Here is a 25,931-nt window from a genome sequence, read left to right on the forward strand (position 1 = left end):
CACGGCAGGGAGGGCACAGCCTGGGGTAGAAGGCAGGAGCCACGTTAGACACACAGGAGGGCATGTGTGCACAGAGCTGGGAGGCTGCACACGGGTGCCGGGCATGTACAAGAGAGTGCACACACATATGTGCACACGTGTGTAAGGGTGTGTGCTCATGCATGTGCTTGTATGTACCTGTGAGTGTGTGCATGTGGAACATGTTTGTGCACACGCACGTGTGTGTGTGTGCATTCCTCTGCTCTGTGCCTGGGGGGGACATGAACACAGATGTAGCAGGGCTGCCCTGGCAAAGTTGTGTGCCCTGCCCGGGACCCCATTCTCTCCTGTGTACAGTGAGCGTTGTATGAGGTGACTCTGTGTGTGTGTCAGCCTCTGTCATCAGAAGGAACCAGGAGGTGTATGAGCTGTGGATGCAGAGAGGGGGGTCTGTCTTGGAACAGCTTGGTCTGCCACTGTGTCTGTGGTCTGTGTTAGGGAACCAGGAGGTGGGGAGGTCCCTGCACGCTGGGTGCTGCACACCCAGGCCTGGGCAGGGAGAGCAGAGGTGAGCAGGTTTGTGGGAGCTGCTCCGAGGAGCCCAGAGGAGTTGCAGGGTTGGAGGGACGCTTGCCCAACCTCGTATGGCTGGCGGGGCTGGGGTGCTAAGCCTGGGGCAGGCTCAGGGCTGGGACCTCGGTGCAGGGCTCTTTCCCTCACCGGGTCCAGGACCTCCTGACGCTCTGCCCATCTTGCCCCTTCCCCAGCTGACAATCAGGCATTGAAGAGAGTCAGCATCCTGCATCCTTATCAGGAGCACCCCTTCCAATCTGCAGGTCTCCAAGATAAGCCTGCAGAAGGTGGGACCTGGTTTCTCATGGCAGGACAGCCCTGTCATAGACAGTGGGGGGAGCCACAGAGGTACCCAGAAAACCCACCTTTTGTCCTGCGAGGGTAGACGCCCTGACCTACCCAAACACACGTATCTGGCAGACCTGGCAACTCCTCCATCCTCATGGGGCTGCTCCTCCCACAGATGCCCCCACCCTTGGCTTCTCAGGAGCTACCCGATGCCGCCCACGAGGCCTGTTTGTCTCAGGCAGAGCCCCTGTGACGACCTTGACTTTCCAGCCTGTCCCTGAGCCCCCTGGAGAGTGCTCTCCATCTGAGCGATTTAAAATACCCACCCCTCTCCTTTTTGGAGGCCTAGTGGGGTGTCACACATGGCGTGGGGGACCCCGGACTCCAAGACAAGGGCGGTGCCACCGTGAAAGCAGAGTAATAAAGAGTTGCATGCACACGGGCTGGGACCCACGCTACATGGAGGGCGTAGGAGAGCACTTGCCTCCTGCTCCCCAATGACCTGCCTCCCCTCGAGGTGGAGACTTGGCTGTCTGTCCCCGGGATTTCTGGTCTGCCTGCCCCGCCAAGTTGCTTGGGCGGCGTGGCTTGACCTGTCCCCACCATGGACAGGACTTGAGCACTGGGGGCCCTGGGTGGGCTGGTGGGGGGGCCCTCAGACCCACAAACTGTGGGGTGGCTGTCCCTGCCTGTCCATCTCACTGCTAGCCCTGGCTTCCCGGAGAGCTGGCAGGGCCTCCGAGAGCCAGCCCCACACCCAGATGGAGCTTGCAGAAACGGAGGGCAGAGGAACAGTGCCTCCCAGCTCTCCAGCGCCGCCTGTGCTACTCACCGCGGTTCCCCACACCGGTGGCCGGTGGCCGTGGCCAGTGCTGCCGCTGTCCTGAGCGGTGACTCAGGCAGAAGGCAGCTCACCCCCTTTTATAGTCCGAGGAGGAAGCAGCTGACCCCCGGGACTGTGCCCGCCTCCCTTAGAGGGCGGCATCAGAGAGTCTATTTTCTTTTCTTTCTTTCATTTTTTTAAAAAACTCTCATCAGTGACGTGATTTGTCCCTTCCAGGGTTATATAATTTCATTTGGGCCGAGTGGTTTAAAAACACATTAGGCGTCCTCCTTCATGCTGGCCTTTGGGCACACTGCAAAGTCAGGCACCCCCGGTCCAGGCAGCTGCGGAGACGCTGCCACGAACAGAGGCTGGTGACCGTGCGGCCACCAGGAGGAGTCACCCACGCCCGACACGACGCTCTCACATCTCTGGTTTCACATCTCAGTAGATCTTCTCAGTCCTGTCCCATCACTTCTGTGGCTTTCCATCGTGGCAGTCATTAAACACAGAGCACTTTTGTCCTGTTTCCATAACTTGAAATGCATTCTTTTCTAGGCTTTTACACGTCTTCATAATTAATGTTTAAAATAAACAAGTTTATTATTATTAGAAAACAAATATGTTGCTTTTATTATAAAAGCAATTTACACACATTTGGAAAGAATTTAACGCCAACAGAAAAATGGGGGGGAAAAAAACACCAGTACAGACAAAGAAGGGACTCACTGTCACGTGCGCTCTGGTTCCCTCTGTGGGATTCCCACGGATGTGTTGGATGCATTCGTCATAGTTATATGTTTTGAGTCTCATTCTTTTCATCTAATAATCATGTCCTCAACTTGTTAGAAAAACCTGCGTATTGATGCCATTTGAAATAACTGCACAATATTCTACCATTTAATGTGGACCCGCGAACCTAACTCATTTGTATTCTGAATAACTCTATTGTCAAAGTTCATGAAGTGCTGTTTAGCACAGTTCCAGGCAAACGGTCCTGGGGGAGAGTGCTCTCGGTTGCCCCCCTCGGATGTGCAGGGTAGTGATGTGACACATGTATGTGTGTGCGTGTGCCTGTGTGTGTGTGCATGTGCCTGTGTGCCTGTGTGTGTGTGTGTGTGTAGGGGGGACAGCGAACCCCCCCTTTCAGAAAAGTAGACCCATCACCTTGTGGCATTGGTGCCCTGCACATCCGATGGCAGTGGCAGGCCGGTGTTAGGGAGGTGGCATTGGTCCAGTCCCTCTGCCTACTCAGTGTGGAAGCACAGACCTAGCCCTGCTGAGAGGAGAATGGTGCCCCCCCACCATGGCACCCAGTAGAGGACCCAGAGTTACTGAAGGCACGTTGAGAGCTGGGGATGTTCTGACGGCAGCAGGTGGACAAACACAAGTGAAGCCAGGCCCTCACTCCTCCTGCAATGCCCCCACGAGCCCCGGGGCTCAGGCTGCTCCAGGCTGCCATGTGCTTTGGTAACTGGGTCCCCAGAGTGGGTTTGACAGGAGGCCCGAGCCCAGGGAGCCCTTTCCACCCTCTTTGATTGGGTCACGGTCTCAGGGCAGGGGAGTCACGGGCTCTTGCTCTGGCCTTGGCTGTTCAGTGTTTCACCCGGGATGTCATGTGGCTTCTTGAGTTGTGGGGCATATCAACTTGAATCTGAGCAAGAAAGTCTGCTCCCGGGAGCGCCCCTCCACCTCCGACCTGCAGAGGCCACGGGCTCCTGGGGAGCAGCATCCTGAGCACCATGCCTTCTAGCTCTGACTTGAGCTGGTTCGCTGTTCTGTCACGAGAGTCTTCACTGAGGGAAAAGATTAGTGTGTTTTTCTCATTCAATCTGTGGCACCCAGGTTGAAATCACGACTTTCCGCAACGTTAAAAATTCTGTGCTTTCCTGGGAAGAACCTTACCTGGTCAAGATAAGTAGGTGTGTTTAATACATTGCTGAATTTGTTTCACTAATATGTTATTTGGGACTTTTTTCCTCATCTGCTGCCTTTAATTTTCCTTTCTCGCGTGGTCTTTGCTCTGTTCGGTGTTAAGGTTTTTCTGGTCTTAACAGAGGGGAGAGTGTTCGCCCCTTTTCCTGTTTTCTGAGGGAGTCTGAGGAAAGATGAGAGTTTGGGGGTGGTTTGGGAGGCACAGAGGGTGAGCAGTGGGGTTGGGGTCGTGGGCCGGGGTTTCTGGCTCCTGAGCTGCGTGGGCCGAGATGGGAGAAGTGTTGAGTTCAGTGGTGGCAGCTGTTAGAGGGGCCTGAGGGGCCACCAGGTGGCCACTCTGTGCATCTGTAGCCGCTCAACGAGGCGTTGGACATGGACGGAATATGGGCGTGAACAGAGTACAGGTGGCTGTGAACAGGTTCTGGGGTACAAGGACTCAGTGTCCCTAAGACACTAGCATGCCGGGACATGTCAGGGCAACCAGGACTGTCTCTGCTTAGACTTTGGGAACTCAAAGTTGACTTTAATTTACTTTGTGAAGAAGGAGGAGTGCACATAAAATGGACCCCTTTTGTCTACAGCCATCTTTTAGCCATTTTAGCCTTGGATAGAAGCTATAGGTTTTCACCAGCCTCCATCCTGAGAAGGAGTGCCAGGTCCACCTTTTCACACATCCCAACACGGTCTGAAGCTGAGTCATTCGATCCACTCAGAGGCGGATCTCTGAAGGCAGCATTGGCACCGGGAGTGCGGGAGTGCCGTGGGCCAGCCCTTCGTCACCAAGACCTCCGTGGTGACTGTGACATGATGGGCTCAGGGAAGCACCAACTTAGTGGTGCAGTCTGTACAGCTGGGGGCATCCCCCTGTCTGTACACCTGTCTGTCCACAGGTCCGGAGAAAGTCTCATCGCCAGGGGCCCTGGGGCGTCGCTTCTCTGCCTTCCTGGTTTGGTTACAATTTCAACAGAACAAAAGCACCAGTTGGAGGGAGCCGAGTTAAGCTGACCCCAAGGCACTTCAGAAAAGATTGGAGGAGCACAGAGAAGCTCTAGGGGGCGCTTGCCTCACACTCGGGGCTCCATGTCCTCCTCTGCAGAAGGGGCTCACATTTAATCTGAGGGTTAAATAGGTCAGTGAAGCTGTGAAGCCAACAGCCCTGCTCGGTGAGGGGGTGCTCAGAGGCAGCGCAGTGGGCTCCCCTTCCAACTGGATGAGCCACACACACGTGTGCACGTGCACACACAAGCATGCACACACACGCACACTTCTGGGTGTCTACCCTGACGTGCCCCTCAGTCCCACACTGTCTGGGATGGAGGAGAACTTGGATCATCCATGGACCCGAGGTCAAGTGGCTGGCGGGCACTACTAAGTGGCGCTGGCCCTCTGTCCTTCTGGATCCACTGCAGCGAGTGGCAGTGCCAGGCCGGGAGCCAGTCTTCTGCGCGCCCGTTGAGAACACATCAACCGCCTCTCCCAGCAGGTCCTCTGAGCCTGCATCTGGGCACTGATCAAATGCTCACTTGCTACTATGTGCGTGGTCTGCCCTTGACCCCAGGTAAACTTGAACAGGTGTGTGTTGGGGCACGGGTGGCGGAAATGTCGATTGTTCCCTCATTATTCTGCTGGGCATGAGTCAGTCACTTGTGTTGGTGCCCAATTTCTTTCTCCAATCACACCCACACAGAAACACAGACACACACCTCTGTCCGCACTGCGACACAGTCAAGAATTTACAGACGGCTGGTGCCATGACTGAGTCATCCCTTTTCCATTCCATCGGGAAAGCAACATGAGACAGGCAGCAGTGAAAGGGGTGAAAGATCACACTAAAAAAGGTCTTCTGTGTCCTGCAAAAAGTTGAAACAACACTGTCCTAAAGGAAAGCCATCTCAGCTTAGACGTTTCCCATGGATCAGAGCAAGCTGGCAGGGGTGACCTTGGAAGTTGTCAATGAACTTGGGTGAGCAGCTGCTGGTCTGAGGACTATTGCCACCTCCCAGGTGGGGTTCCATTAGGGACGGTGATTCTTTTTTCTCCACTGGAAAGTGTAGAGTGGAAAGTGCAAGGCAGATGGGGGACACATGGCTGTGGTGGAGGGAGAGCAAGGTCAGGGCCGCTCTGTCACTCTGTCCCCTTCCGACGAGCCTCCCCTTTAGGGCTGGTGGGTCATCACAGGCTTCTGCAAAGCACAAACACACATGGACACGTAAGCATGCACAGATGGACGTGCACACACACGCACACAGGCATGTGCACAGACACACACACACACATATGAGCACGCACACACACAGGCGTGCACACAGCTACACACACACAAACACATGGACATGTGAGTCAGAAGGCATTAGACAACCCCCTTGGGTTTTACCCAACCCCTCTCTGCTTTTGTTTTCCCAGCTATGAATTTGGGTCAATGACACTGGCCCTCGTCAGATGGGGTGTATGGATAGGAAGTATTTGACCATTTAAAGTTCTGAAACACAGGGAGATGGCGGGAGGTACATTCTAATTTGAAAGCATTTCATTTCTCAAGTCCCGGGTAGCTGGTGGGGTGGCGGGGAGAGTGTCCTCGCTGCCTCATGGGCTGTCCCCTCCCCCAGAGTCCTCACTGCCTCATGGGCTGTCCCCTCCCCCAGAGTCCTCACTGCCTCATGGGCTGTCCCCTCCCCCAGAGGCTATTTCTTTCTCTGAGCTGAGTCCCACCCCAGGGCAACCAGACACCCATCATTGATGTATTTGGTACCTTTAAGAAATGTTTTCAATTTTTGTTTAAATCTTTTACTTTACTTGTTACTTTATCCCAATTTTCTTTACTCTAAAGACAATATCAACATGCAACTGTGACAGGCCACAGAATTTTGAAGATGCCCCAGGAAACGGGATGTGACCTTACCGCAAAGCTGTGCCTGGCGGCCCCCCTCCTGCCGTTGGGGTTTCTCTGTGTCAGGGACCCGCGGTACACTGATTTCCGATCAAAGGACTCACCATCTTCACCTTTGGGAAAAACAGAGAGGGCATGCATATTACTCACAAACTCTCCCGACAAGGGTCTTCGCCTCCTAAGAAATGTAAAAAGTAGCACAAAAACAGATCCCCTTTTGCGATGTGTTGTCAGCATTAAATAGTTTTAACAAAGGATTTACATTTTAGCCATTGTGCAAATAAACAGTTCAGTCCGATTCTTTCTTTCCTTTGGAGCAAACCGTACTGGGACCCAGAAATGCTCACATGAGCAAAACAATAGAAAACGTCATTGCGCTAGTGTCTGGCGCTGTTTTCCTTTAATTCTGTGGGCCTGAGGGGTCTTGGGGCGCTGACCCTCAGGAGAGGGGGTTTCTCCTGGGGCTTTGGTTGTGAAATGGGGGCATCAGGCCTCAAATCCCAGTGAACTGCGTTCATGGCCACAGATGAGCAAATGTCGGGTGGGGAGGGGTCCACAGCTGCCCTGCTTCACTTTGCAGACCTCAGGTGGCCTGCCCGACTCAGGTGACTGCTCCACGGTGGTCCGGAGCGCAGCTCCTCTCCACAGCTCCATGATCGGTGACGTCACGCCAACAGCTGGAAACCAGCCATGGTGACAGCACAGACAGCACAGTCATTGGCAAGTGCTACAAGTCAGGGTTCTTTCTCTCCCTCCCTCCTTCCCTTCCTTCCTTTCGAGAGCTGGCTTAACTGCCTACCACTCTATTGTCCCATTTCGGGCAGGGTACCTTTGCCTCGCCATACCTGCCCACTCTGGGACCAACCTCTGCGGAGGGAATTGCTAACCCAGGGATCACAGCCACCAAGCAGTGAGGACACACGTGGCCCTTGCCACCTTGATACTGACGCACGAGGCCCCGTTCTTGTGGGGGCCACACTCCACTGAGGGTGGCCATGGTGGCAGCAGCGGCACATGAAGGGTGCGCAGCCTCAGTGGTGCCGTTTGATCCTGAAATGGCCGCGAGCTCCAGGAGGTCTTGGCGGGGAGGTATTGGACTGGATGCAAGAGGCCTTTTGACTGGACACAACCCGTCATCAAGATGGCCCTAGGGACTCACCCCTTGTTCTCTTATGTGAAATGAACCTCCATTTGCGTTTTATCCATGAGACCTGCTGGAAACGCCCCTCCAGGGTCAGCGGTGGTACCCCAGAACCCCGCTGACCCCTCAGCAAGTGGTCTCTCTGGCAAAGCCGCCCTCCTCGTTGGTGGCCCTGAATTCACTTGAAAGGGCCTTGGGCAGCAGCTCTGTCCCTGGACTGGCCTGCACGTGTGCTGGGAGCTCGGACGTGCAGAGAGGGAGCTGGCACAGAGGTGGGTGGATGCAGGGTATGCAGAGGTGCCCCAGGAGGTGCTGGAGGTCCTCCTGGGGGAGGTATCACCTCAAAAGACCGAGAAGGGAGGAAAAGGGAGCAAGGAGTGATCTGGCAGAAGGACGGCCCAGGGAAAGGTGTGGAGGCATGTGTCTGCCCGGGTGTCCTGAAACCCCGTGAGCTTGGGAGGGGCGTCCTGCCCAGTGTGGAGGGAGGGGTCTCGGGGTGGGCAGGCTAGGAGGCTGGAAAATGGCGCAAGGACCGAGACTATGCTAGGAAATCCTGCTCCATTCTGCCGGCCGTCGTTTGTGAGCAGACGAGGGACATGAAAAGCCCTCCCTGTTGAGACCACGGTTATAGTGGAGCTGGGACGATGGGAGCAGAGCGCAGATCCCGGGTAACAGGAGACACCATGATGACGTAAGGGCCTGAAATCGCTGGACAGAGGAGGGACAGGACCCTGACCTGAGAACCGGGCTGTCTCCCTTGGGTGACCTGTGGTCGGCCGCCAGGTGAGAAATGGACGAGCACACACGATTCCCTGACAGCCGGGCTGTGTGCTGTGGAGGCAGCCAGGCCTTACGCGGTTCATCCAGGACAAAGCCGATGTCCTTGTCACCACGAGACCTCAAGGGAGCTGAATTATGTCCCGCCCTTTGTGTAAGAAGGTCGGAGCTGTGCACCGTGAGAGGACAACTGACGTCCAAAACATGGAAACCACCATCACGACCTCGGCCTGGTTACAGCAGGAATTCCAGGTATCCAGACACCGACTCCCTGGGATGGTCCCTGCGGGTGGCCGGAGTGACACCGGGAGTGTCCTCTGGGGCACGGGAGGCCTGAGCTGCTGGATCCCACAGGTCTCGCAGAAACACAGAGCCAGGACGGGCCACTTTCATGCCCCTGAGCTCATCTTCTAGGCCCATGGGGATGAGGAAAGCAGGTGACTCTTACCTTGACTTTTAGGGGAATTACTGAACTCCGTCCTCAGAAGGTGGGGCACCCCCATCGCCTGGAAGAAAGAAGAATCTCTGGGCCTCACTCGATTATCATTTTTAGGGACACTGGGACCTAATTTTGGGCTTCTCATCATTCTTCCAGATTCTAATCGATCAGGTCAGATGTCTTCTGGCCTTTGGCAATGCTTGAACATTTAACAATATTAAAATGCATGTTATCAATCAGTTAAGCACCAAATCCGTTGATGCGTAGCTTCCGGGGAACTGTTGGGGGGTGGCCACAGGGGCACAGGCTGTGAGGCTCCCACCCATGCCTCCTCGTCTCCGTGTGCATCTCTGAGGCAGCCAAGCTGTGGCCCTGGCCCACTTCTCCCCCACCCTGTGGCTTGTCACGCTTCTGGAGAGGTTGTGCCAGCCTTTTACTCTTTGTCCAGCCTCCAGACGTTAAAGGGAATAGCACATACCTTGACCTCATCCAAAGGGTCTGCAGTGGGATCCTTAGGACTCTGGCCAATTTTCCCAGCAAGTCGGGGAAGAAATATCTGCAGGAGAAGGAAGAAGCCTGTGCATTATGACTCCTTGTGTGGCCTCCAGCCACAGGAGGAAGGGGGTGGGCAGCCGCTCAGAGGATGATGTTCTCTCTAAATACTCCGTCAGGACTTCTGGGAAGGCAGAAGTCTTCTCCGCCTCACCAAACCCACCACCCGGTGCTCTGGGACCAGGGCGGCCAGGTAGCGAATAAAAGTACAGAACGCCCAGTTGGCTTCGAATGCCAGACAAACATTGAATCATTTTTTAGTGTAAGTATGTCCCAAGGAGTGCATGGCATCTACTTATACTGGAAAATGATTTGTCGTTTATCTGAAAGTCAGCGTCAGCCGGGCGTCCTGTATTTGACCTGGCAATCCCATCGGGACTCTTCCTGCGGCATCTTTCCTATTTGGTCCCATTTCCTCACCAGTGTGATTTTGTCTGAAAACTCCCGACGTGACTCAGCAGAGGATGGGACGCTCTGATCCCGCTGTGCGGCAGCTCCCTTCCCAGCCCTCCCCACCCATCTGTTCCGGTCACACCCGTCTTACATTGGCAGTTTCCAAGCTGCCACCTTCAGAGGTCGCCATTCAGGTGGCTTCCTTGGCACCTAAACCGAGTGTGTGCACCTGGGTGTTTCAGAGTCTCACAGCCGGAGCTGAGTCTCCTTCATTGGGCACTTTTTCCCGTTAGAAACACCAAATAACAAATGGGAAAGAATTCCCACACGGCACAGTTCCCCTGATGGCTACTAGGAAACTGAGGCTGGCACTTCAAGGTCGCGGGAGGCAGCTGAGCAGGGTGGCCGTGTGCTCCTGGCTGGGCCCCGCGCCCGCCCGGGTGCTGCGGGGTCCACTCACCGGGAGTTTGGACCGTCTCTTGGGCTTTCCCGCCGGCCCTACGGTCAGCCCAGCGGCACGTAAGGCTTCGATCCTGAACTTGATATCCGAAACCTGGGGGAACAACAGACACATGTCACTCGGAGTTCCCATCTCAGCATCAGAGTACTGAAAGAGCAGCTGCCCCTAATTCACTAATTTCGCTGTTGCCCATGAAGATCGGGGTCCCAATGAGGTGCACTTCCTGGGGGGGTCCCATTTCATTCATCTGCCACGGTTGTCAGGGAGGGGCTGGGTGTTCCTTGTGGGTCACCCCCAGGCAGGAGCACAGGAGCTCTGTACATTTTCTGGAAGTGCGTCAGAAGTCTGGCTCCCAGCAAGGACGGGCGGGGGTGGTGGGTGGAGGGTGGGGGGGCAGTGAGTGGGAGAGAGTGACACCCCAGCTCTAAGGGACGGGGCCATGTTTTATGGGTAAAGGCTTGGCCCTTTGGCACCATTCCCAATCACCCCACTCCCACTGGCGCCGCCCTTGCCCTAGCCCTTGTTCTAGCTCCCCCTAGAGGCCACTCCTCCCACAGCGGCCAGAGGAAGCTTCTGGAAACAGAAACCCAGCCCCATCACTCCCATTCAGATCCCTGCAATGGCTCCCCCAGCTTTTCTCTGTGGCCCTCAGCGCCCTCTGCAGTCTCCAGTGTCTGGGTTTTTCTGCTGATTCCTGAAGAGACCAAGAGCAACACCCCTCAGGCTCTTGCACGAGTTGCCTTCCTCTGTCATATGCCTTCCTGACCGCCTCATCTAAGCAGCCCCCCCGAGCCCTCTGTTAGATTGCCCTCACTGCCTGTCTGCACGGCTCTCTTCGGGATCTGGAATAACCTCCTGGTCGTTGGTTTGCTGTCTACCTCCTCCCACTGAAAATGTAAGGTCTATGATGGCAGGGGCCGGGTCTAAGATGGTCATAGCCGTATAGCCGTGTCTTTTGTGTCCAGCTCAATGCCTGCCAAGTTCAGGAGTTTGAAAATTGTTTGCCAGGCACGAGGGAATAAGTGAATGCAGAGTAGTTTGGCTGTCTGGCTGGCCCCGTGCACGGCCCTGGGGACCTGCCCCTTTCCCGGGGACCGATGGCCCTTGCTCAAGGGTGGAGGAGAGGGACTGGACAGTGGGTGCCGCTCCCTCTGCAGTCTGAGGGGCAGACCCTCTCTTCTCTGTGGGTCCCCAGGGGGAGGACAGAGCAGATCCCAGTTACCTTGGCTGTACCTGGGAGGCCTGGCTCTGTCTTTTGACCTTTGTATGCTGCTGACACCCCCACCCAAGCTCAAGTTCTGGGCACACGTTTGGGCTCAAAGGATGACCCTTGTCCAGAGTCCGGTCCTGAGCCTCAGAGCCGCCCTGAAATCTAAGCCTGTTCTAGAGAAGCCCCTCCTCATGGGATGGGGTGTGGGAGGGCCAGCCTCTTTCCCCTGTGGCGGCAAACCCTGCCTGCCCCTCCCCACAGCAAATGGGAGAAAGACAGGACTGGCGGGCACTATTCCTACAGGGACCCCAAGCTCCTGAGCCCCTGGGGGGACCTTTAGGGCCCTGCCACTGTCTATCTTGGGGAGCCAGCTGGGGCTGCTGCTCCCGGGGTGGCGGGGCTACCTCACTCTCCGCCTGCTGAACCTCGGAGGCTGTCACCGCCACTCTGTCCTCCAGCTCGGACAGCTCCTTGTCCGGGGTCCTGGAGAGCTGGACGGGGTCCTGCGAGCCCCAGGGCTCCTTTGCCAACCTGTGTGTTTGGCCTGCAGTCGTGCACACCTGGAAAGGGGAACGCTGAGCGTGACGAGCAGCATGGGGGGGCCTGCAGATCCTCACCAACGAGGGCCTGATCCCATGATGCCCTTTTCTCTTCACTCGCCGAGCTGGTCAGCCAGGTGGTCAGCCAGGGGCCGGGCACGCCGTGTGGCCCTCATCAGGGACACTTAGTGCCCACCAGGGGTTGGCTGCCTGGCCTGGGCTGGGCTGCTGGCTTAGTTACAAACTGTGACTCCTGGCCTTTGTCTGGCCTCACCTCTGGGGCGGCCCCGGGGAGGTCCTCTACAGAGGTGCTCCTGCCCAGCTCTGCCCTGTCCTCCTCAGACGAGGCCCCTTGGTCACTGATGTAGCTGGTCAGCTCCTCCAGCTTCCTCTTCAGCGTCTCCTCCTCCGTGTCGGCGTCTGTGGGCTCGCTGGCAACTGGACACTGAAACGAACGAGCGAGTGTGTCTGCATGCGGTTGGTCACCTGTAAGCACCGTGCCCAGAGGCAGGCTCTGGCAGCGGTCCCGTCCCTGAGCACACCTGAGGCTCCTGCTGCAGCCTTGGTCTCCACGTATTCCCCATGTGGGCCTGTCCACAGTGCCCACGCTGGGCCTGACCTGCCCTCCAGAACCAGCCCTCAGAACGGCTGGGCTGCTCCTGCTGACCTGACGCCACCCAGGGCCACCTAAGACCCATCATTCGCTTATTTATTTTTAACCATAGTTGACATATGTTAGTTTCAGGTGTAGAGATTCAACGCCTGTACACCTTACAAGGTGATCCCCACAGGAAGTTTAGTAACTGCCTGTTGTCTGTCACGCGACACAGTTATCACGGTGTTACTGACTGTATTCCCTACGCTGTACTTTACATCCCTGTGACTTTACATCCCTGTGACTTTACATCCCTGTGAAGTTTGTGCTTCTTAATCCCCTGCCCCTTTTCTGTCCAACCTCTCACCTCTCTCCGCTCTGGCAACCGTCAGTTTGTTCTCTATATCTCTGAGTTTTTCTTTTATTCTGTTCATTTGTTTTGTTTTTTAGATTCCACATATAAGTGAGATCATGTGGTATTTGTCCTTCTCTGTCTGACTTATTTCACTTAGGTTAATAACCTCTAGGTCCATCCATGTTGTCACAAATGGCAAGATTTTTTTCTTTTTTATAGCTGAGTAATATTCCATTGTACATGTATAATATATATATTATATATATTGTATATATATATGCACACACATATATATTATATACACAATATGTATGTATATATATTATATATAATATGTATGTATATGTATATATATAAAATGTATATATATATATATATATATATATATATATATAAATAACCTCTTCTTTATCCTTTCAACTATTGATGGGCACTTAGGTTGCATTCATAGCTTGATTACTGTAAATAGTGCTGCAGTGAACATAGGGCTGCATATATCTTTTTAAATGAGTATTTTGGTTTTCTTTGGATAAATACCCAGAAGTGGAATTGCTGGGTTGTATGGCACCTCTGTTTTGAATTTTTTGAGGAATCTCCACATTGTTTTCCATAGTGGCTGCACCAATCTGCAATCCCACCAGCATGCACAAGGGTTCCCTTTACTCCACATCCTCGCCAAATAAGAGCCACCCGTTTTGAACGAGACATTGAGCTTTCCTTGGTGGACATTTTCACAATGCGAGAACAAGTTTTCCCTGTGTCTGTAAATTGGGTCCCCAATCCATTTCCTAGAGTTTTGCACCCCAAAGCTGCCAAACCAAGACCACAGCCTGCACTGTTTACACCTGGCCAGCTTAGGCTAACAGGATCTGACGTTCAGGTCTCTGAGTCCTCGCTGCTCCCAGGGTAAGCCTGCAGTGCACCGCAGCTGTGGGACCTCAGCCCCCCCTAGAAATGCCGCATCACCTTAGGGCCCTGGGGTAGGTCCCAAACTTGCATAGTGACAATGGCACTTATGTCCACTGTCTGTGGTGTGTCTATACGTGCAGGCGCCGCGGTGCACAGTCTCTCGCTCGAGCCTTGTGTTGGCTTTGATAGAGATTATACTCCCAGATGCCGGCTTGAAGCTGACCCAGAAGCACCCACAGGAACCGTGTAGCTATGACTTTTGGAAATCAAAGTTGTGAGGACATTTTGGTGACATCTTTTGTGACCCAGTGGGTGACACCCATCACAACCTATCCCATGACTAGAGTTATGCCATAAAAACACAAAAATGATAAATAAAATTATCCCAATTGCCGTTTACAGTCAAAATAACCTTACGGTGAGTGATGAGATTTAACTTTCCCCCTCCCCTAGCCCACCCCCAGCTGAGGGCAGTTTCTTCCTTTAAATCTTGCTCAGGCTCGAAATCCTGGAGTCACCCGACTCCTCTTTCTCTTGTCCCGAACAGCCATTCCCGTTGGCTCTGCCTGTAACGGGGACCAGAACCGCCTCCCATCACCTCCACTGCCTGCTTGGTCCACCGGCCACCTCCTGTTGCCTGGACATCACAATAGCCTCCTACCTGGCCTCCCATTCCCCAGCCTGTTCTCAGCACAACAGGCAGAATGATCCCGAAATGTCAGCCAGTAACACTTCTCCTTGTTCAAACCTCCCCTGAGTAAAAAGCAGAGCCTGGCCATGGCCTCAGAGACCTTTGCCCCTCCTGTCCCCCACCCGGGCCTCAACCCAGTCAGGCCCCCTGCCTCTGGCCCCGCTGCTCCACCTCCGCCTGTTGGCTCTATCCTGCACTTCCGCCAGCTTTTTGGGTGAACGAATGCACCTGCCACTGGGGTGCCCCTGACCATCCAATCCCCTCCTCACTTTATTACTCTCTACCTCCTCCACCCTAACGCCCCGAGGATGGGCCCTGCTCGTCCCTTCACCACCTCTTCCCAGCCCGGAACCCGTCCTAGCACAGGCAGCGCCTCAAATCCTCTGGCTCTCCCCAGTGACAGATCACGTGCCAACTTAGTCACAGCCACGAAGACCCCCATTCGCTCACTCGTCTGCTGGCATTCCCTCGTTCTGCCTTTCTGTGCCTTCCTCTGGCCCACAAAGCAGACTTAGGGTGTGGGAAGAGGGCCCCATGAGCCGCCCCCTGCTCCAACCCCCCACCCCGGAATCTGAGCGCCTCCATCGTCCCTGCCTCTCGCGAGTGAGCTGCCGCTGACACTGGAGCTCGGATGGACGCAGAGGCCTGTCCCCCAGGATCCGTAGCCCCCACAGCGCCCTCGGGCCAGTCCTGCCCCCCTCGGCAAACACAGGGCAGCACTCACGGTCAGGTCAGGTCATTTTCTGCGTGAATGAAACCTCTTAGGACCGACCACAGGCCTCGCAGACAACGTGGACGTGCCAGTTCCAGGGAGCCAGTGAGGAGGTGGCACAACAACGGACGCTTTTCTCGTGGAAAAACCCACTTTTGTGAGGAAGCTCAAACACCCAGTCTCCTCAGAGGCCACAGGTGATGAGCTCCCCTGAGACGTCTGGCTGGTGAATCCTACTGGGTGTGATGGGGACAGAACCTTCTCCCAAGTACATGGGACTGGGAGCTGTGGACCCGTGTGGGACATGGGAGCTGATGCCGCCATCAGGCCGGACAGAGTGGAGCTGACGGGAGGGGGAGATTTATGAATCGCTGGGCACGTGGCACGTGGGCTGGACCCAGGTCCCCACCTGCCAGAGCCCTGTGTCCTCACAGCCCAAGCTGTGGCCTCCCCACTCTGCTCTTCCCTCACCCCCAGCCCTCGCTCTAGCTCCAGCTTTACCTAGAGCTGTTTCTCTAGAGTCCTGGCCCCAGAGAGGCGAGCACCTGCAAATTTAGGGTGCTGCGAGAGGAGAGTGCCCAGGTGCTGGGCCCAAGGCCGTGGTGCAGAGAAAGGGCCCTGGGCTGAGAACAACCCCACCCCCCAGTCCGTCTCAGTCTCAGACACACAAACGCACATGCACACACACACAAGGGCGTTAGGCCAAGGGGTATCCTGTCTCCTCCCTGCGAGGCCGCCCTGCCATGCGGAGCACATCGTCACAAGGGAAGGAGACCCCCGCTGCTTGATGCGCTGTAGGGCCCAGGGAGGTTCCCCAGGTTCCCTGTCACTCTGACTTCCCAGCTCGGCTCTCGTCACATGGGCTCTGCGGCTGTCACACATGCATCCCCTCCGAGTTCTCTCACCCCCTTTGCTGGGCCAGGCAGACAGCAGGGGCTGGCTGGGGCAACCCCACTCGCGTTGTGTGGGGAAACCGGCCTGGCTGTCAGCCTGCTTACAGAACTAGGCTTACAGTCTGGAAAGCACCAGAGGTCCTTCCCCTCACAGGCTTGTTGGCCTCGCAACCTAATTTATCCACAGGCCCCGGGGCCCTGTGTCCTCCGCCGGGTGGCAGGTGCAGTGGGAAGAAGGGCTGTTCTCCAGGTGGCCGGCGGACTCTGCCCCGCTGACACGTGCTTATTTAGTTCAAAGCTCTGCAGCACAGGGACAGACACTGGGGCTCGGGACACAAATCCTGAGTGGCACCACGTCCCAAGCAGTGCATGGAAAGCTATGGCCACCCCCCGCCCCCTGGGCATAGACTGGGAGGCGTAACCGTGACACACACCCCTCTTCTCCCACCAAGGTTCTGGAGCACCAAACAAAGGCTGGGAGCATTACCAGGAGAGGGGACATGGGTGTGTGTGGTGTTTGCGAATGAAGCAGGAGAGGTGACAAATTCGGCAAGACTAGGAAGCGGCCTGAAAGGCCTAAGCCGTGTCATTATAACCCCCGTCACCGCGGTCCTGATCAGCACAGGAAGAGTGAATTGACCAGCCCAGGCTGATCAAACTCAAAGTCATTATCTGGCAAGAGGCTGGGGTCACTCGTGGGCCAGGAGACACACCAGGTGACAACCTGAAGTGACTAAACGTACAAGTTCCTGATCCCTTGAGTCACCAGGCTCTTGAGTCACCAGAGTCTATTAGCTCCCAGACGGGGACACAGGAAAATCAATTCTGCAGTTTTCTTCCACGCCCAGCAAATGTGTCCTTCCTGCCATTATCTCCTTCGTGGCGCACCTTGTTTCAGAAGAGGGACACGGCACTGGCAGGTGGTAAGATGCTTCTGCATTGTTCGGTAGGTAATTAGTTTGAACTTCACAGCACTGGGGGCTCTGAGTGGGCACATCTGCCCGAAGACTAGGGTTTCCGCTCAGGGGTGGCCCTCAAGTGGCTGCTTGTAATTGAGAACTCTGCTCACAGTCAGAGTCTAAAGAGATTGCGATCGATGCCCTAGGGGAGAGTGCCCAGCAGACAGGCTTTGTTTCCCCAGGAGTGCAGTGCACGTGGAACACGTGGCCTCTACTTCAGACCCAGAGAGGAAGAGCCCAACCCACCCAGAGTCTGACACTGTCATTGTGAAGTGTCGCCTCCAGAGCGAAGAAGAAAGAAAAACATCCCGATGACAACCTGGATCATGCTCCCTGGGGTTGGGGAAGGTGGGCAGGAGTTGGGGACAGCAGGTACCAGGCCAGAAAGGGCTCTGCAGGGCTCAGGGCTGCTCTCTGCGCTGGCCCGGTGGCTCCAGGCCTCCCAGGAGAAGGGGAGGGTGGCCTCCGGGCCAGCGCGGACACCACAGATACAACACAACCCTGGCTTCTATCTGGAGTCAAGAGCTGCGGCGCCCTAACAGACATCCCCACGGAACACGTGCTTGTCAGGTGCTCATAAGTCACCTCCAGGAAGCTGGCCGTGCCTTCTCCCTCTGCTCAAAGTGGCAACTATTTTGGGGGCAGTGTCTGCCCCCGTTTGAGCTCCAACTGTCAGCATTAGCACCTTACTAAGACACGTATGGACGTAAAACTCGGTATGAACTCTTGGAGCTTTCAACTCATGTACAATGAAACCAAATTTTGCAATTTGCAAATGCAATGCAGACATAGGCCATAGATTAAAACGAACAACCATAATTTGGCACGGGCGGCTTTTGTGGGGAAACCGAGGCAGTGTCTGTGGCCTGAGCACAGCATGGACGGCCCTGGGGCTGGCTCTCGGGAGTGGGGGCTCACTCCCCACCGTGTTGGGGGGTTGTATGCCAGGGCTCTATTCCCTGCCCCATGGACGTATCCTTCGTACAGCATGCTATCCTGTCTTTGGCCTTCTCTTGGCAGGAGGATTATTTGTAGAAAGTCTTTCCTGAATATTCCTTACCCTTGAAGTCCTAACCATGGGTACAAACACAGAGACAGGCAACAGATCCCAGGAGGACCGTTCAGACTCACCCTGATAAAACACTGTCCTCGGGAACTCTTGGCCCCAAGGGCATGTCTGTGAGTCCTGGGTTTGGAAGCTCTGCTCTGCGGGGGCAGAAGTCGGGGCCCCCCCAGGCCCCGCAGTGGCCCCTTCACAAAGGCCCCTGAGAGTCTGCCTGTTCTCAGTGCTGCTGAGAACGCGCTGTCCTTGGAGGCACTATTTATGCTGCCCGATTTCCTGGTATAAAGATGCACGGGACATTTTAGGGGAGATGCTAGTTGAAGTAAACAGAGTCAATAGAAATACATGAAGGAAAATAATTCCAGAGACAAGATACAAGCATAGAATAGAGAATAATTCAAGGAGGCATAAAGGATGACTAATATCAGCTGGGTAGATATGGATTTTACTGAAAGGTACTAAAGTTGCTAAATTAAAAACTTACTGAAAATAGACAACTTAATTCTGGTCTTTACCCCATTGTCTTCTGGCTCGAGGACTGGGAGCTCCTCTGCCAGCCGAGGTGCTGCTACACACGGAGGTCTCTATCCTGGGGAGGTCTCTATCCTGCTTAACATTTGGTGAGTCTCTCCACCTGACTGCCCAGAGCTCGGCCTAGGGGTTCCACAAAGGGGCGCTCCAGAAATGTACCCCCAAATCTCCTAGGAGGGTCCCAGAGGGAGCCTGTGCCCTGCACTAACCCAGGTTCCTGCGAACGTGCATGAGACCAGCCCAGTGTGGTGGTGGCTCAGGAGTCTGCCTCGAGGGCACGGCCTGCTCAGCCTCGTCTCGGTTTCATGCTGCGAGGGTCATCAGTGACCCAACAGCCCCAGTCCCACGATTTTGTCCACAGGAGTCAGGGCCACATCAGAGATCGGGTGACTGTGTCAAACTAGGGGTGACGATGTTCTCATACAAAACGTGCTTGCCTTTCCCCCAATACCATGTACTTGCTCAGATGTAAATCAATTGTCTGTAAACAGGGTCATGGTTTATGTTCACTCAGGGGAACCCGTGCTATCAAAGGGGTCTTGTGATGAGTTATTTCATAAATCAGCATCTATAACATGATTCTCATTTAACAGGTCTTTAGTACATTACACTGAAGTCTGCCAACGGTATAAAGTAACACATTATTTTTTCCTCTTGTAAAAGACATACTACTTGATAGGCTATAAAATATACCAGGGGTGCCAAAAAAACGTATACACATTTTAAGCGATGTTATCTATGCTCAAGCAGTAGTTCGCCATCATCAGAAGTGTCTGGACGCTGATGGGACCTACTTTGAGCACCTCTTGCAATTGCAGAGTCAAAGGTGACTTGTATTCATCTTTTGTTATCGGCATATAGTGAGTATTACAATTTTAATACAGTTTTCCTTTCTTAAAATGTGTATCATTTTTTTGGCACCCTCTGGATATTCTCATGAGAAGGAAGGAGATGCTGACACCTGCTACAGTGTGGACGACCCTTGGAAACCTGATGCAGAGAGAAACCAGACGCAGAAGGCCACATATTGTCTGGTTCCATTGATATGAGAGGTCCAGAACAGCAAATCCACAGAGACAGGGAGCAGGTTGGCGGTGGCCAGGGCTGGGGGACGGCGCATGGGAGTGACTGCTGACGGGGACGGGCGCTCCTTTGGGGTGGTGACAATGTTTTGGAGCCGACTGAGACGATGTTTGTACAACATTGTGGGTGTCCTAACTGCAACTGAACCGTACACGTCAAAACGGTTAATTTATGTTATATATGAATTTGCCTTTGGTAAACACTGTATATTTGATGCCATTGCATATCGCTATTAGGTAGGTTGTGCAATCTTACAGTTGGGAAACATTGAGAGCTTAGTTCTCTGATATGACTTGGTGTTAAGGGAAGAAGGCTCCACCTGCAGGAGCGACAGGAGCTCTTCCCAGCCACAGTACCTGGCTCTCAGACGACGTCCGGCCTCTCCGTTTGCAATGGTGGGCGGCCAGCCTGTGAGCCCAGGTGCTTTCTTCGTCCGAGGTGTCCACATCGGCCAGGTACTGGGAGGGGAGGTGCTCATCCCCGATGACGTTTGTCCCTGTGGAGTGACAGTGGGTTTGCTTATTTGGGGTGAAAGGCTGGAAGCCAATGGACATGATTTTTCCGTTGAAGAGAAATGAGAGATCAAAGAAAAGGAAGACACGATTGTATCCCTTTGATGTTATGGCGCTGAGATCCTTAACAGAAATAAGAAAGGAGCAGACTCCAGTCCCACAAAAGGATACAGAGGCCCTGGCCCCAGCATGTGCCGTGAATCTTGAAGCCACGTTAGCAAAGCAAATGTAACATAATGACCCCACACCAAGTTCCACCTGCGTGGGGTGCGGCAGACACGGGTCCGGAAGTATCCATGAGTGGAGGTGACTTCAGGAAGTCTTTCCACCTTGGTCACTGCAGCCTGATTATGTGCCAGAACAACGATTGGCAGACTTTCGTCGGCATGAGTCACCGTGGGGGCTTGAAATGCTAATTCCTGGGCTCCAGTGCGGGGAAGCTCACTGTCCGTATGTCCTCACTGGTTAGTACCCACCTGGGACGGCCACACGGGACATGGGGGCAGGAGGAGTGTGGGGGGTTGACCCTCACGGCGAGGGTACCGCACAGGAGATTCTGCATGAAAGTCGCGTGTGCATGAGCTGCTTCTGTACTTGGTATGCAGCAGGCCGTGGGAATTCTGCCAACAACCAAGCGGGCCTGGAAGAGGGCCCACGTCCAGGTGAGACTTCAGCCCTGGTGACACTTTGGCTTCAGCCTGGGGGACTCTGTGCTGAGTTACAATTAAGCCGTGCCTGGACTCCTGGCCCACAGTGAGATGACAAACGTGTATGGTTTTAAGCCAGTAAGGTTGTGATAATTTGTTACACAGCACGAGTTAGCAGATACAACCATCTCATTGAATGTCTACGTCAGGCTTTGTGATGTGTAAGGCATTATTCACTCCTTTTTTACAATGAGGAACCTGAGGCACGGAGGTTAAGCAGTTTGATCAAGGAGCGTACGGTATTCGGTTACGTCTCGGGCTGGGTAGGCTGCATGACGCACTGTGCAGAAGGTGACCACACTGGCTATCAACCCCCAACACACTCCTTTCTTCCCACATTCACTCCCAATTCAAAGGACGAGGCAAAAATGCGTCTTAGAATCAATGAAATAGGGTAGCTGGTCGGTCAGCAGAGCCAGGCTCGAAGCTCAGAGCTGCCTGTCTCACAGGCGCCTTTTCTCAGCATGAGCCAGTCTCTCTCCCCACTTCTGCCCTGTCCCACCACCTCCCCACCATGTCCACATCTTGGGTGATTTGGGGTCGTGGGAGGAGAAAATGAGTGTGTCCACGTCTGGATCCAATGACTCGGTCAATGTAGATTCATTTACTCACTGTTTAGGGGGGGTATAGCCCGCCTATCCTCCCCCCTACGCCTCCAGGGTCTTAATCGGTGTGGAGATCATGAGATTATGGTCTCTGTAATATAATGAAAAGGGAGCATGGAAAGCGGACCAGCTTCCTGGCAGACAGTGTCTTAACCACATTTCTCTGCCGCTGGCCGCACGCTGCACCACGTGGGGCACATCAGTGGGAAGGCGATGCTGCGTCTGTAATCTTATTTGTTCCTCCACCATGGGGTGCCTGAACCCCTGAACCCAGGAGAGTTCGGGAGGTGAAGAAAAGACAGCCGCTCGGGATTTCATTAAAAGCAAACTGACAACAAAATTAAACGGAGCCAGTCTGGGCTCGCAGCACTTACAGACCTCACGGCTCACAGCTGGGAGCCCACGGTAGACCAGGGCAGGTGCTGCCCGACGGGACCTGCACCCTTAGCCCCCAATGGCGCTTTGGTCCTCAGGTGTGGCGTTCCCTGTCCCCGGCAGGACGCCCGGTCTGGTGACTGCTGGTCCTAGTCACCTCAGGGAAATCTGCATGTCCCCACCCTAGAAGGGGGGGCAGTGAGCTGCGCGGCCGTTCAGGCCTCCATGCTGGTATTTGAGCGTTGCAAGGGGGGTACCCGGCCCAGGGAGAGCAGGTGTCCATGGCGTCTGCACACACCACTCAGTCACAGGGCAGGAAGGGGCTACTTTAAATCAGCCCGTGTGTCTGCCCAGATAAGGCTGGTGGGCAGGTTTTTCAGAAACCCCCTCCATCATGCAGAGCCCGAGTGGAAGATGGCAGCCAAGGGCACGTACCGGGTGTGGCAGTGATTCCCAGGGCCTCTGTGCAGGACTCTCCAGGCAGACAGAGCTCAGTGAGGGCATCCCGACCGGCAGGTGAGAGGCTGTCTGTCTGCTCTTCTGGACGGGGGTGGCACCCTGAGGCCCCGCCCTCAGCATCCTCCGGGACCACAGCCTCCTGGGACGTGGCCTGCTCCTGGGACCAGGGCTCACCTGTGAGGACCTGAGCACACAGGGCCTGTCAGCTGCAGGACGGGCAGACCCTTGGCCTGTGGATCTTTCTGTCCACTTCTTAAGGGTTTCCAGGCACCACCTGATTGACCGAACACTAGACACCCAGCCCCTCTAGCCCCTTGCAACTCGGTTCCGTTTAATTTCAGAAATCGTGCTGAAAGCTTTTGTTGCCTCTTCTGCGTCCTGTCTCTGGGGAGGGTTCACGATCAGAGAAGGTCCAAAACACTTCTGACAGCCTCGGAGCACAGGCGCACCCAGAGACCAAAGCCCTGAGGAAGTGGGGGGACGCTGTTATTATTATTTTTGTGGGGTGGGGTGCATTGTTCTGTGTATGTCTGAATCCTTGAAGGCCAGAGAGGCAAGAGTGGGTGGGGGTGTGGTAGCCCCTTGGTTGCCCCCCACACCCCTCCTCCACCCTTCCTCTGGTTTGCAGGTGGTTCCCTCTATTGTGCCATCATCCCCAAAGAAACAAGGCACTGAGGGCGTCAGGAAGCCACACACCTTGCTCCTTTCTAGCTTGGTTGTTGGGGGTTGGGAGGAAGGAAGCCGTCCCCAGGCCCTGGAGGCCATAGGTAACCAGAACTACAGGTGCCAGATTGCAGCTGGAGCAGGACCTGTGCCCCAGAGTTCTCTTGGATGTTGGCTCCAGGCCCTGCTGTCCCTCCCACCCCAAACAGGGGTCTGCAGACCAGCCTGGGCACACCCCAGCCCTGCCCCAGTCCAGGGGACCCTCAGAGTTCAGGGGTCCTGCTGAAGCTGAGCGTGGCTCTGGGTCGTGGACCCAAGCTGCCCTTTGCTCCGTCAGTGCCTCGTGTGTGTCAGGCACTGCCTCTGGTCCTGAAAATGATCCTGCCAGGCGATCATCACCCCTTTCCAGGTGTGTGTGCGTGGGGATGGAGCCTCACGGATGTCCCCTGACCAAGGTCACAGGCTAAGGAGCAGAGTGACCACATGTCCTGGTGTCTGGAAGGCCCCTGCGGACGCCAGATGTGCTGGTATAATTATTCACGGCGACCTCTCTCACCTGCAAGACTATTCTAGTTTGGGCGAAAAAGCACCTGACCCCTAATAGGACAGAGGCCCAGACACACATGTCAGGCCCGGCTGACTCCACGGCAGACTCGTTTTCTCCGCTGTGACCTCCCAACTCGCAGGGTTCAGCCTTATTCCTGTGACAAGTTCCCACCCTGAATACCTGGGGCCCCTAAACTCGACTGGCCTGCACCCCACTTGTCCCACCTGCCAGCTCAGTCTCTCCAGAGACTCGCGTTCTGAGAGGGTGTGAAGTTTCTGGGTCTTGTGTGCCCTCTCCCAGCTGTCCCACTGCCCGTCACGCCCCCATGCCTGGTATGACAGCACAGCCATCAGATGCTGCTTCCCAGAGCCTGTCCCCGGCCCGGGGCCTGAGTATCTGTCACTTAGGTTATCCCAGGAAAGGTGGGGCGGGAACGAGAGCCCACTGACCTGCAGGCTGTCCGAGGCCACTGGGACTGAGGACGGGCTCAGGTGACTGAGAGGCTGAATGAGGTCGTCAGAGCTGGCCTCGAAGTCCACGCTGTGAACAAGGAGCAGGCGCTTCTTGGCCGGCACAGACTGCGCAAGAGGAGAGTCAGGCTCAGCTGCACAGGGAGGACCGCGGGGCATGTCCATGTTCTACGCTAGAAACAAAGTGGACCCCGCCCGGAGGCCGCCCCCAAGGGCCAGGCCCACCACCCGTCACAGGGTCTTCACGCCCAGTGCCCCTTACTCAGTGAGCCTCGGCTCCTGACAAACACATGGCTGCTGAAAAGTATGGAGGACACAGGTCCCCACGAGCTGCAGCCTTGGGGGCAGGCAGGCTTCTGGAGGTCGGCCAGGTCCCTCTGGCCCCTGGGGTTTTGGGCAAAGGAGGGAGTGCCCTCTGGGGAGGAAGAGACGGGCAGGAGCTGTGGAGAGCTCTGGTTCTTAAGATGCAAGAACAGAGGTTTAATTCTAAATCCCTCATGATGAGTTTGATCCTCCAGCTGTATTCTGTCAGCTCAGTAACCAGCACATATAGAATTTTGTCATAAAAAGATGTTTCTCGCGAAGCCGCTGGGCAGAGCTGGCCAGTCCTGAGTCTCACAGACCCTGTCCCTCTCCAAGTGGGTCCAGGTAAACTCATCATCGCCTGCCCCACCCCTCCTCTGCAATCTGCTCCCCTTCTGTCATCTCACCCAGAAATCCTGGGGGTGACCTTGCTTGTCTTTATCCCCAAAAATAAGTTAAAAAACAAGTGAAAACAGAAACAAACACCAACAGAAGCAAGGGTCTGGTTGGCTATAAGGCAAAAAATCTCACGGAGGAGAGCCTGCGGGGTTTACTTCCATGACAGACGCAAAGGTCACCTTTGGAGGTCACCAATGTGCCCTCTGGGGCCCCTGCCTGCCCTCCGACTCGTGCCCCTGGGACTCTGGCTGGATGGGCCAGGCAGGGCCAAAGGGCCAGGCAGGGTTCTCTGCAGGCTCTGCTCACCCACAGCTTTGGGTTTCTTACTGTGTCCACATGCTAAAAGCACATTCCTATTTGTGCTCAGGGTTCTCAGAGATTGTCTGACATGACAGAGAGGGGGTGTCATGCTCATGGGAGGTGGAGTCATGACGAGTACTGAGATTTCCAGGAAATCAGAACCCAAGGCTGTAACTGGGGGGCAAGGGGGTGGCTTACTTTGCTGCCAAGGAGCTGGGCCTGGGCCGCTGTGTCCAGTTCTCCGCCTGCATCTGTCTGCTCACTGTCTCCACTTTTCTCTCCAGGGCCTGGCTCAGGCCCACCTGCAACAGATACCTGCATGGCTCCATCCAGGGAGAGACAGATTAGGGGTACCCCTTTGTCAGTCGATCCATCCATCCATCATCCATCCATCCATCCATCCATCCATCATTCATCCGTCCATCCATCCATCCATCATCCATCCAGCCATCCATCCATCATCCAGCCAGCCATCCATCCATCCATCTGCTGCTAAACACCCAGACAAAGTCCCCTGCTGGTCGTACAAAGTCCTATCTGAGCATCAGTTACAACTGCTCCAAATCATAGCAGAAAACGAATGGTCTGCATCAATGATCAATGGTCACACCTGCAGGAATTCACCCTCCATTTACTGACCCCCTTTCAGGTGATCTGAGGACACTGAGCTGTGTGGGTGGAGGCCTCGAGCTAAGTCATGCTCTCCCCACGGTGTCACTTCTGCTGGTCGGCAGGCCCGGCCTCAGGCACGGGTGGCAGGGCTGTGAGGCTCAGCCCCAGAGGCCCCCTCCTGTCTTTGTTCTT

At 55.0% G+C, this 25,931-nt stretch overlaps 1 protein-coding gene across 1 annotated transcript in view; it reads right to left on the minus strand.

The window, feature by feature from the left end:
• Nucleotides 1-3,960: 3,960 nt before the first annotated feature.
• Nucleotides 3,961-25,931, minus strand: part of MLPH (melanophilin) — a 41,128-nt gene continuing 19,157 nt past the window's right edge. Inside the window, exons 5-15 of the mRNA XM_033111377.1 lie at nt 25,326-25,429; nt 24,105-24,233; nt 22,422-22,629; nt 20,144-20,283; nt 12,271-12,441; nt 11,862-12,017; nt 10,248-10,340; nt 9,321-9,398; nt 8,852-8,909; nt 6,498-6,598; nt 3,961-5,780 (exon numbers count right to left, since the gene is read on the minus strand). Of these exons, the coding sequence (XP_032967268.1) occupies nt 5,754-5,780; nt 6,498-6,598; nt 8,852-8,909; nt 9,321-9,398; nt 10,248-10,340; nt 11,862-12,017; nt 12,271-12,441; nt 20,144-20,283; nt 22,422-22,629; nt 24,105-24,233; nt 25,326-25,429 (1,265 nt within the window). The 3' untranslated portion in view covers nt 3,961-5,753. The remainder of the gene's footprint in view (nt 5,781-6,497; nt 6,599-8,851; nt 8,910-9,320; nt 9,399-10,247; nt 10,341-11,861; nt 12,018-12,270; nt 12,442-20,143; nt 20,284-22,421; nt 22,630-24,104; nt 24,234-25,325; nt 25,430-25,931) is intronic.

Source organism: Rhinolophus ferrumequinum, chromosome 8 (genome assembly GCF_004115265.2).
Source record: "Rhinolophus ferrumequinum isolate MPI-CBG mRhiFer1 chromosome 8, mRhiFer1_v1.p, whole genome shotgun sequence".
NCBI lineage: Eukaryota > Metazoa > Chordata > Mammalia > Chiroptera > Rhinolophidae > Rhinolophus > Rhinolophus ferrumequinum.